The 12,638-nt window shown below is 40.3% G+C and overlaps 1 protein-coding gene across 2 annotated transcripts in view; it reads left to right on the forward strand.

The window, feature by feature from the left end:
• CDK7 (cyclin dependent kinase 7) overlaps window positions 1-12,638 on the forward strand; it is a gene marked incomplete at both ends in the record, with an annotated part of 30,167 nt that overhangs the window by 1,973 nt on the left and 15,556 nt on the right. Inside the window, 4 exons of one of the 2 annotated variants that reach the window (XM_080695680.1) lie at window positions 502-535; window positions 2,746-2,813; window positions 5,311-5,379; window positions 7,279-7,389. In XM_080695680.1, coding sequence (XP_080551806.1) covers window positions 502-535; window positions 2,746-2,813; window positions 5,311-5,379; window positions 7,279-7,389 — 282 coding nt within the window. The remainder of the gene's footprint in view (window positions 1-501; window positions 536-2,745; window positions 2,814-5,310; window positions 5,380-7,278; window positions 7,390-12,638) is intronic. The other variant, XM_080695681.1, reaches the window with a different exon arrangement.

The raw sequence follows: 12,638 nt of genomic DNA on the forward strand, positions 1-12,638 counted from the left end.
ATCCTCCAGTCTCAGCTTCTCAAATGCTAGGATTACAAGTGTGTGCCACCACACCCAGCTTTTAGTCTTTATTTTGAAACAGGATCTCACTGAATTGCAAAGGGCCTCACTAAGTAGCTGAGGCTGGCTGCGAACCCGGATCCTCCTTTCTTAGCCTCCTAAATGCTGGGATTACAAGCATACACCACCAAGCCCGGCCATAGCTAAGTTTTTAAAGTATAAATTGCATGTTAATTCTACGTAATTTAGCACACATTTCATTTTTTGTTTCTGTGGTCCTGGGGATGGAACCCAAGGGCATGCTACCTCCAGGCTACATCCCCAGCCCGATTTTATTTGTTTATTTTTAAATGGGGTCTAAGTTCCAGAGGGCATTACTAAGTTGCTAAGGCTGTCCTCGAACCTGGTATCCTCCTGTTTCGGCCTCCCAAGTACTAGGATTACAAGCATGTGCCACAACGCCCAGTCACATTTTTAATGTGTGTTTTTCTTTTCTACCAGATAAAACTTGGACATAGATCAGAAGCTAAAGATGGTAAGTATGTCGTATAATTTGTCAAAATGAGAAATGTTTTTGGTCATTCTGAGGAAGTGAGCAAAGTACTAATAAGGCTGAGCATGGATGCTGGTTAGAGTTTTTACAGTATCCCAAAAGAACGAAAATAGACTTAGGATAGAGAAAGGACTTGATGTTTCTACCATTTAAATTCAGAGGAGCATTCAAATTATTAAGTAAATGGAGAGCAACAAGGTTATTAGTAGGTCGTTCTGCTGTCCTCAGTGCTTTAGTTGTTATGAGCCATTGCTTTTTCTGTTTCTGAGCTTCTGAGTACTTTGAAAATTAGGTTATGTCTTTGTGGAAATACACAAAATTCACTATGGGGAAATGATTTATTTCTTCCAGAGCTTTGTTAGAGTTGTAAGTCCTGTTTAGTCATCACAAAATATTTCTTATAAAAAATATCCTTTATCTTGGGGTAGTGGCACACACTTATAATTCCAATACTTGGGAGGCTGAGACAGGAGGATTGAAGATTCTAGATCAGCCTCAGCAATGCAGTGAGGCCCTTGGCAACTTAGTGAGACACTGTTTCTAAATAAAAAGGGCTAGGCTAGAATACCTCTGGGATCAATCCCTAGAACCCCTCTGCACCCACCCGCCACATAAAGGCATCCATTGCGAAGCAGGGTGACACATGTCTATAATCCCAGATTCTCAGGAGCCTGAGGCAGGAGGGACTCAAAATCAAGGCCAGCTTGGGCAATTTAGCAAGACCCCATTTCAGTGACACCCTGTTTCAAAATAAAGAATTAAAAAAAAAAAAAATAGGGCTGGGGGTGTAGCTCGGAGGTAGAATGTCCCTGGTTTCCATCCCAAGTACTGCGAAAAGAAAAAAAGCCCTGGGGATGTAGCTCAGTGGTAGGATGTTTGCCTAACATATGGGAAGCCCTGGTTAAAATCTCCAGTACTGGGAAATGGGGAACTATCATCTGTGTAAGTGCCAGTACTCAATCTTCTTTTAAATTCTATCCTTTGTGTTAGAAAAGATTCTGTCTTGTAGCCAACATGGTGGCTCACACTTGTAATCTCAGCATTCAGGAGGCTGAGACAGGAGGATCGTGGTTTGCAGACAGCCTCAGCTAATTAGGTCCTTTGCAACTCAGTGAGAACCTGTTTCAAAATAAAGAATAAAAAATAGGGCCGGGCGTGGTGGCGCACGCTTATAATCCCTGGGCTTGGGAGGCAGGACAGGAGGATCACTCAGGTTCGAAGCCAACCTTGCTGGTTTAGGAGACCTTGTTTCCAAATAAAAAATGTATTTAAAAAAAAATAGGTTTCTGGGAGTGTAGCCCGGAGGTACAGGGTTTCCAGGAACCTCAGTACCACCAAAGCTAAGGAGAAATGGGTCATAGGAGGAACTCTAGATGAAAAAGAAAATCCTATAGAGGAGCAAACAAGATAACCTAAATGCGGGGATGGGGGTGGGGGGGAGAAGGAAATTCTCTAAAACACACACACACAATGTACTTAAACATATCGAAGTCAATCAATAAGCCACCATGGGAAGGAGGGATGGGGAGGGAATGGGGTGGAAATTGGGTAGGGACTAAATGGGTGATATGTACATGTATGTCCACACAAGTTTTTTACCCCAATATGATGTATGAATATAATGCACCAATAAAATATTTTTAAAAAAATAGGGCTGAGGGTATAGCTCGAAGGTAGAATGCCCCTGAATTTCATCCCTGGTACCGCAAAAAAAAAAAAAAAAAAAAAAAAAAAAAAAACCAGAAGAAAAGAAAAAACTGTCTTGTCACTAGTTTACTTTTAGCACACAAAAAAAATCTTCCCTTAATATTTTCATTGGTCAAGAGAAAAGAACCTATTTAATCCAAGTACTATAATCCTACCCAGTGCTTGGGAGGCTGAGACAGGAAAATCACAGATTCAAGGACAGCATCAGCAATGTAGCAAACTCTCAGCAGCCTAGCAAGATCCTGTTTCAAAACAAAAAAATAAAATCTGATTGGAGCGTAACCGTGTGTGTGTGTGTGTGTGTGTGTGTGTGTGTGTGTGTAATGGAACTTGGAGATATATATATATATATATACACACACACACATATATATATATGTATATATATGTGCACATATATATATAAAACATATATGTATATGTTTATAAGAAGGTTTGAGACTTTAGAATTGTAGTTCACATTTTGCTTTTGTCTTTTTACTTAGGTATAAATAGGACAGCCTTAAGAGAAATAAAATTATTGCAGGAGCTAAGTCATCCAAACATAATTGGTGTGAGTATAACTTAAATTGTTTGATAATTGGGACCCTGTCTTTTCTGATTGTGGTGAATGTTGATTGATGATTCAGCAAGATGAATTGTTCTAGATGACTCTTGAAAAGGAAGTTTAAGAGTTTATCTGCCTGATAAGTATTTTCTTTTTCTTTTTTTTTTTTTTTTTTCAGTACTGGGGCTGGAACCCAGGCATTCTACCTCTGAGCTACACCTCCAGCCCTATTTTTTATTTATTTGAAACAGGGTGCAGAGGGTCTCACTAAGTAACTGAGGCTGTCTGCTAACCATGATCCTCCTGTCTCAGCCTCCCAAATGCTGGGATTGCAAGCGACACCACTATGCCTGGCTCTAAGTTGCTGAAGGCCTTACTGTGCAAAAACCTGAGCTGGAGATGTTTTGAATGACATGGTCTTTTGGGATAAAAGATTTTACTTTTGCTTTGGTGTCTGTATTTTTTCAACACTTCTTTCATATTTACTGGCCAATCAAAGGCCAAGATTTTATTGCACAAGGTCAATGGCGTGTGTGTGAGAGAGAGAGAGAGATACTGGAGTAGATTCCAGGTTTGGGTTTTTGTTTTTTACTTCCAGCCTATACCCCTACCATTGTTTTATTTTTTATTTGAAAACAAGGTCTCACTAAGTTGCTGAGGCTGGCTGCTAGCCTGCCATCCAGGAGGATGCATCCTGAGTACTGGGATTAAAAGAGTACAACACCATGCCTAGCCAAACAACATTCTTTTTTTTTTTTTTTTTTTTTTTTTTTTGTGATGCTGAGAATGGAACCCAGAGGCTTTCTACCTTCAGGCTACACTCTCAGACCTATTTTTTATTTTATTTGAAAACAGAGTCTCACTAAGTTGCTGAGAGCCTCACTAAGTAGCTGAGGCTGGCTTCGAACCTTAGCCATCTTCCTGTCTCGGTCTCCCAAGTACTGGGATTATGAGTGTACGCCACCACACCTGGCCAACAGCATTCTTATAAATAAATTTTTACCTGATGTACTCCATACAGAAACACTGCAGTCAATGAATTACAGTCAGATTTGCTTTAGCCTCAAAGGACATATTTCTGTAAGATTAAACGAACATGGCAGCAAACTATACTTTTTTCCCCCTAAATGAGAAATGGGTTAAGTCTTGTGCTTGGAAATTTTTTTAAAATTGGTGACTGAGGTGAAGTTTTTGTTAATTTATTTCTTCATTATAACTCCCAAGATGTGGGAGAAAAGCTTCAGTATTTCATGTTTTTATAAAATAATTTAGGAGCTGGTCGTGGTGGCACACGCTTGTAATCCCCGTGTTTGGGAGCCTGAGACAGGAGGATCACACAGGTTTGAAGCCAGCCTCAGCTACTTAGTGAGGCTCTCAGCAAGTTAGTGCGACCCTGTTTCCAAATAAAGTATAAAATAGGTCTGGGAGTGTAGCCCAGAAAAGAAAGCCTCTGGGTTCCACCCGCAGTACCACCAAAAATAAATAAATTAAAATAAAATAAAATAGTTTAGGGACTGAGTGGTCAGAGCTCAGTAGTAGATTGCTTGCCTAACATGCACAAGTCCTTGGATTTGATTCCAACATTGCAAAACTAAAATCAATAAATGTAACAAAAATTTTAATATTTTTGTGCCTCAAGACACTAATTTCTTTAGTATTGTCAAAAAAATAAATAAATAAAAGCACAAATGTCTTTTTTTATTTTTTGGAACTAGGGATTGAACCCAAAGGTAGTTCTACCTCTGAGCTACACTCCAGGCCTATTTTATTTTTTATTTTGAAACGGTCTCATTAAGTTGTAAGGACCTCACTAAGTTGCTGAGGTTGTGTCCTTGAACCTGTGCTCTCCCTGTTTCAGCCTTCCAAGTACTAGGATTTCAGGAGTGCACCATCATTCTCAACTCCTACAAGTGTCAACTTTAATAGAATTATTCCAGCTTGAGCCAGGCGTGGTGGTGCATACTTGTAATCCCAGAATTTCGGGAAGCTGAAACAGGAGGATCACGGTTCAAGGACAGCCTCAGCTACTTAGGCCCTTTGCAACTCAGTGAGACCCTGTTTCAAAATAAAGAATAAAAAATAGGGCTGTGGGTGTAGCTTGGAGGTAGAATGCCCCTGGGTTTCATCCAAGTACCAAAAAAAAAATTATTTTGTCTTTATAGGAAATTATCAACAGTCAAATGCTTTCAGAAGTTTTTCATTTGTTTTTGTTTTTCTTCTTTTGTACTTGAGATTGAACCCAGGGGCATTCTACCCCAAGCTACACTCCAGTCCTTTCTATTTTTTATGTTGAAACAGGGCTTTGCTAAATGGCTGAAGTTCTCCTTGAACCTTTGATTCTTCTGTCTCAGGCTCCCTCATACTGGGATTATAGCACACACCATCACACCTGGCCCTTGTTTAAATTTTTAAAAAGTACCTCAGTTGGTCTGTTGTTGTCATGCCAACAGTATAAAATAGGGAATCGCTTTTAATTTAATTTTTTTTAAATTTTGCTTTGCAGCTCCTTGATGCTTTTGGACATAAATCAAATATTAGCCTTGTCTTTGATTTCATGGAAACTGACTTAGAGGTAAGAAAAAGATTTCTAGAGAAATTTTTCTCCAGTTTACCAAAGGAGAACAAAAATACTTATTTTCTACCCAAGAAGACACAATATTTTAAAAAATAATTTTGTAGAAATCTGGATTTAAAGCCGGGCGTGGTGTCGCATGCTTGTAATCCCAGCATTCGGGAGGCTGAGACTGGAGGATCACGGTTCACAGACAGCCTCAGCTACTACTTAGTGAGGCCCTTTGCAACTCAGTGAGACTCTGTTTCAAAATAAAGAATAAAACATAGGGCTGGGGTGTGGCTCAGAGGTAGAATCCCCTGGGTTCCCTTCCCAGTACTGCAAAAGAAAGAAAGTAAAGAAAGAAAGAAAGAAAGAAAGAAAGAAAGAAAGAAAGAAAGAAAGAAAGAACGAAAAAAAGAAGGGAGGGAAGGAGGGAGGAAAAAAAGAAGTCTGAATGGTTGAAGTCAAAAGGATTCCTGAGTTCTTGTGTCATTTAGCTATATTTGTGGTGTCTAGTACAGAGATTTGTATTTCATTAGCATTTCTGTCTGCCAATTTCCGTATAGCTTATTGACATTTGTAGAGAAATAATCACGAGACCCATTATAATTTTGAGTTTTTACCCATATTATGACAGACTTATACTTTTGAAAGTCAAATTTCTTTCTAAAATTATAAAATGTCATCTTTTTCACTAATATTGAGTCTCAAAAGCTAATAATCCAAGGATGTAGAAGAACTGAAATTTTCATACATTATTGGTAAGAATTCAAATGATATAGTCCCTTTGGAAACAGTTTGCAGTTTCTTATACAATTAAATACACACCAACCATATCAAAGGAAAAAAGGATTTCACACAACACAGTATCAAATAGCATAAGGAACACCTAAATGTATACACCTGTGACAATGAAGTTCATAGTCTTTCTGTTCATCACTAGCGCTAAACTGTCAATCTTGTGATCTGTAATAGTATCACTAGTATTGTGACTATCATCACTAATTAATACTATTGTGATATAGCAAAATGCCACAGATAATTTAGCCAAAAAAACAAAAACATTACCGAAACAGAAATCACTTGGTATACAGATGTTTAGCTTTATTTGTAATCACCAAAATTGGCAACAACTTGAATGTTCTTCATCTAGTAAATGTATAAACAAACTTTGGTAGTACCTGGAATGAATAACTCAGGAATAACTCAGGAATACAAAGGAACTGATAAGTGTGACTAAACTGACATTGCACAGCTTGCAAAGAATGCCTTTTGAACTGAGTCTTACACTTTAACTCAGCTCTTGTGTTTTTCTCTTTCATCACATTCATTCTTGGGCTCACTTTCTAGGTATTGTGGTCCAGGCTTCAGACTTATAACCTTAGTCTAATAATCCCTGAGGTAACAATGTACTTTGTTCTCCTCCTTTCTAGCACAAGGATTTGGTGAGGCTGACTGTTTGTCTTAGGTCATGTGTCCCCAAGGCAGTCAGTCTTGGGCTGGGAGGCTGCAGTATGATAAGGCCATGCCTGAGTCAGTCATGTGCCTACCTCTGGATGCCTTAGGTGGAGGTCAGTCTTTTCCTAACCATATGGATGGGCCAAGATGAGGTGGTTTTCTAAAGGAATACCAAATGCAGTTTTCAAAAAGGGAACGCACAGATGGCTGCTACCTTTATGCTAAAGATGTAGGATGCGAAACATTGCTCTTTATCAAACTGCAAATGTTCTTTCTTAAGCACCTAACTAGAAATTCTGACTCTGCCTCCCAAATAATCTTTGAGAAAGTTGGATAATATCTCTTGGAGATTCTACTATATGGGTACAATTAGTTTAAATTTTTAAATGTTTTAATGTGGTAGAGTTAATCTGAGATAATAAAGTATACCTATATATATATTTTTTATCTGTTTTACAGGTTATAATAAAGGATAATAGTCTTGTGCTGACACCAGCACACATTAAAGCCTACATGCTGATGACACTTCAAGGATTAGAATATTTACATCAACACTGGATTCTACACAGGGTAAGGTTTTTAATATTTTTAAGTTGTCAACTTTTATGTGGCCAGTATACACATAATGATCTGAATATGTAGATTTTCTGAAAAAAGAACCAGCTGGAAAATTTTACTCCAGCTTCAGTATTCTTTGTGTTCCCTCAGTTGCAGCAGGAAGCACTGTGAAGACTCCAAATTACTGTGAAATTTGGAGCTAGAAGAAATTTAATACCTCATTTTTTAATAGATAAAGAGCTAAATTGCTCTTTCAGAGTTAGCAGTGGATAACCGACAGGGTGTTAGAACCTAGGTCTTTAGCCAAGCATGGTAGCATATGCTTGTAATCCCAATACTTGGGAGACTGAGACAGAAGGATCCCAGGTTTGAAACCAGCCTCACTGAGCGTGGTGTCGCATGCTTGTAATCCCAGTATTCGGGAGGCTGAGACTGGAAGATCACAGTTCGCAGACAGCTTCAGCTACTTAGTGAAGCCCTCTGCAACTTAGTGAGACCCTGTTTCAAACTAAAAAAACGTAGGGCAGGGTGTGTATCTCGGAGGTAGGATGCCCCTGGGTTCCATCCCCAAACCTGCAAAAAAAAAAAAAGAAAAGAAAGAAACCAGCTTCTGCAACTTAGCAAGACCATCTTTCCAAATAAAAAATAAACAGGTCTGAGGTTATAGACCAGAGGTAGAAGGCCCCCAGGTATCACACACACACACACACAAAAAAAGAATACAAATCTTTGGCCTTAAAGGTTAGTATTCTTTGTGCTTACTGTTGTTATTGGGGGAAAAAATACAGTGAGAGTCTGGATTAATTTATATCATGCTAAAATACCTTGAAAAATAATACTTCTGAGCCAGGACTGGGGGTATAGCTCGGAGATAGAATGCCCCTGGATTTCATCCTCAGTGCTGCAAAAAAAAAAAAAAAAAAATTGTAGCTTTTCTACATGCCAATCACCATGAATCTCCACTCACCAGGTGAGCCAGGTGTGGTGGCACATGCTTGCAATCCCAGTACTTGGGAAGCTGAGACAGGACGATCGCACAGATTCAAAGCCAATTTCAACTACTTAGTGAGGCTTTCAGTAACTTAGTGAGATCCTGTTTCCAAATGAAATATAAATAGGTCTGGGAGTGTAGTCCAAAGGTAAAAAGCCCCTAGGTTCCATCCCCAGTACCACAGAAAAGGAAAAAAAAAAGAAAAACTGTAATTGAAGAAAATAGGATAGGATTAGAGACAACACAATAGAGGGATACAGTGAGTTTTAGGTGCTCCAAAACTCAGAACTCAGGAAGATTGCTTCTTGGCAAGGAAAGAAAAGCAACCAGAACTCAGCAGAACAATGATAGCCAAAATGCAGTGGAGTCGAGACAGCAGAGAGAACAGAGGACTGAAGAGATCTTGGCCCAGCTCACCTGGTGAGTGGAGAGTGACGGTGGTGCTGTCTTGGTGAGCCCAGGCCAGGCTGGCAGCTGCTTGGACCTGGAGCAATCAAGACCAACTCCAGCAAAGAAGCAGCAGAATGTTGTTCGGCCAGTGACTACAGACCATCGTCAAAAGCAGTCACACACACAGCAAAGACCTGACTCCCCAGACATCCCACTAGACCATGCACAAAATTCTGTATTTTTAGCTGAATTCGTTTCTGCCTGCAGGGACTCCAAGTTAACAAACTGTCCCAGTGGGAGCCTGCCCTGCACAACCACAGGGACTTGTGTAGCAACTAAAAGACTTTCAGGGTCTATGAGTTTGCAAGTCATCCCTGCGGAGGTAGGGATGGGGGCTACAGTGAGACACAGCAGAAACATGAATTAGCAGACAGCCCCTAGGGACATTAGAGTGGGAAGGACCTAGAGTCTGAATTTTGCCTTGCCCTTGTAGAGTCTTCATCAATCAACAGAGCTGAGGTGTCTGTGGAGTGAAATAGCCCAACCTACTGAGCTGCAGGATCGGAGCTGCAGGCCTGGTCATGTTTGGGTGTTACATGCACCAAGGCCAAAGGCCAAGAAGGTCTCACTTGATTGAAGCTTCCCAGAACAGCAGTAGCATCCCTGGGGCTAAATAACTGAACTACCCAGCCCCAGGCTCAGAACAGTACAGTTTCTCCCTACCAGAGTTTGGGCCCTGAAAGCAGGGAGCCCAGGGGCCAGCAGGGGTTCCTGTGATCACAGCTGCAGGTTGGAAACTCAATACTTTCCACCAGCAAAGTTTGGGCCTGTCATGAATGCAGGCCAGCCAGTGACTGAGAGCTCCTTGTGATCATAACCAGCAGATCAGGGCCAGTGTCCCTGGGCCATCAAAGCCCAGCCCCAGGGTTCAACCCCTAGTACCACAAAACACACACCAAAAAAACTCAACCAAAAGGCTAGAAGAGCTGAATAACAAATTCAGAAAAATACCAGGATACAAAAATCAACCTAGGCAAGGCGTTGGTGGCACATGCTTACAATCCCAGCATTTGGGAGGCGGAGACCAGAGGATTGCTGTTCATGGACAGCCTCAGCTACTTAGTGAGGCCCTTTGCAACTCAAGTGAGACCCTTTTTCAAAAAATAAAAAAGACTAAAAAACAGGACTGGAGGTATAGCTCGGAGATAGAATGCCCCTGGGTTCCATTCCCAGTGCTGGAAAAAAAAAAAAGTAGCTTTTCTACATGCCAATCACCATGAATCCACTAAGAAAGAAATTCAGAAAAAAGTTCCATTCACAGTAACCTCAAAACCAATAAAATATGTCCAAAGAGATATTCTACAATGAAAATTAAAGAAAGTGAAGCTGGGTATGGTGGCGCATGCTTGTAATCCTAGAACTTGGGAGGCTGAGATAGGATTGCAGGTTCGAGACTAGCCTCAGCTACTTAGTGTTCAAAATAAAGAATAAAAGCCAGGCATGGTGGCGCATGCTTGTAATATCAACATTTGGGAGGCTGAGACAGGGTCACAGTTCATAACCAGCTTCAGCTACTCAGAGAGACCCTTTGCAACTCAGTGAGACCCTGTTTCAAAATAAAGAATAAAAAAATTAGGCTGAGGGTGTAGCTCAGAGGTAGAATGCCCCTTTGTTCCACCCCCAGTACTGCAAGAAAAAAAAGAAAGTGAAGATGATTTTAGGAAATAAAAAAGATCTTCCTTGCTCTTGAATAAGCAGAATAAATATTTTCAAAATGTCTACCAAAAGTCATTTACAGAGTCAATGCAGATCCTATCAAAATATCAGTGTTGGCTGGGCGTGGTGGCTCATGCTTGTAATCCCAGCATTTGGGAGGCTGAGGCTGGAGGATTGTGGTTTGTGGACAACTTTGGCTACTTAGTGAGGCCTTCTGCAACTTAGTGAGACCTTGTTTCAAAAAAAAGAATAAAAAAATAGGACTGGGGGTGTAGCTTGAAGGTAGAATGGCCCTGGGTTCCATCCCCAGTACCACACACACACAAAAATATATATATCAATGTCATACTTCACAGACCTAGAGAAATTAGTCAAATTTCATATGGAAAAACAAAAGATCCAGAATAGCTAATGCAATTCTCAGAAATAAGAACCATGCAGAAGGCATCATAATTCCTGACTACAAATTCAATTTCTGACTTATACTATAGACCTATAGTAATAAAAACAACACGGTATTGGTACAAAAACAATTACCAATGTAACAGAATAGGAGATACAAACAAATCCATACACTAAAAGCTAATCAATTTTCAACAAAGGTGCCAAATGCATATATTGGAGAAAATTAGCCTTTTCAACAAATGGTGTTGGGAATACTGGTTATCCAGTTGTAGGAAAAATGTAACTAAAGCCATACCTCTCACCCTGCACAGAAGTCAACTTGAGATGAATCAAAGACCTAGAAATTAGATTAGAGAATCTGAAGCTACTAGAGAAGGGCAAAGGTCTAACACTGCCAACTTGTAGCCACAGGTAGAAGCTTCTTCAACAAGACTCCCATAGCTCAGGAAATAAAACAATAAATGGTATGGTATTAAACTAAAAAGTTTCTGCACATCAAAGGAAACCATCTAGCCGAATGTGGTGGTGCATGCTTCTAATCCCAGTACTTGGGAGACTGAGAAAGGAGGATCACAGGTTCAACTTAATAAGGCCCTCTGCAACTTAGTGAGACCCTGTTTTAAAATAAAAATTTAAAAAAATAGTTCCAGAGGTGTAGCCTGGAGGTAGAATGCCCTTGGGCTCAACCCCCAGCACCAAAAACAACAACAACAACAAATCATTGAAAGTCTAAAGAGAAAGCCTACAGAATGGTAGAAGATCTTTGCCACTTATCCCTCTGAGAGAAGACTAATATCTAGAACATACAAATAACTCAAAAGACTTTACCCTAAAAAATAACCTGGTGAAGAAATGGGCAATTGAACTAAAGAGACACTTCTTTCATCATGAAGAGATAAAAGTGACCAATAAATATATGAAAAAATGTTCAGCATCATTAGCAATCAGAGAGAAGCAAATCAAAACTAACACTGAGATTTCCATCTAACCCCAGTCAGAACTCTTCTGCACTGCTGGTGGGATTGCAAATTAGTTCAGCCACTATGAAGATCAGTGTGGAGATTCCTCAGAAAGTTGGAAATGTATCTGTCATACACAGTTATACCACTGCAGGGTATCTACAAAGGGATCAAAATCAGAGAACTACAGTATTCTATGCATTTCCATGTTTATAGCTGCACAATTCACAATAGCCAAATTATGGAACCAGCCTAGGTGTCCATTAACAGATGAATGGATAACAAAATTATGGAATATCCACACAATGAAATTGTACTCAGCAATAAAGAAGAACAAGGTTGCCGGGCATGGTGGCACATGCTTATAATCCCAGTATTCAGGAGGCAGCCAGAGGATCATGGTTCTTAGACAGCCTTTTGTACTTGGCAAGGCCTTTCACAGCTCTTTTGAGATCCTGTTTCAAAAATAAAAAGACTAAGCCGGGCATGATGGCACACAGTTGTAATCCCAGCACTTAGGAGGCTGAGACAGGAGGATCGCACAGGTTCAAAGCCAGCCTCAGCTTCTTAGTGAGTCAGCAACTTAATGAGACCCTGTTTCCAAATAAAATATAAAATAGGTCTGGGAGTGTAGCCCAGGGGTAGAAAGCCCCTGGGTTCCATCCCCAGTACCAATAAATAAATCGACCGGCCAACCTACGTGGCACATGCTTGTAATCCCAGCATTGGGAGGCTGAGACCGACCGACCGACCGACCGACGTGGCGCATGCTTGTAATCCCAGCATTGGGAGGCTGAGAC

This window comes from Muscardinus avellanarius, assembly GCF_963383645.1.
Source record: "Muscardinus avellanarius genome assembly, chromosome: 1".
Taxonomy (NCBI): domain Eukaryota; kingdom Metazoa; phylum Chordata; class Mammalia; order Rodentia; family Gliridae; genus Muscardinus; species Muscardinus avellanarius.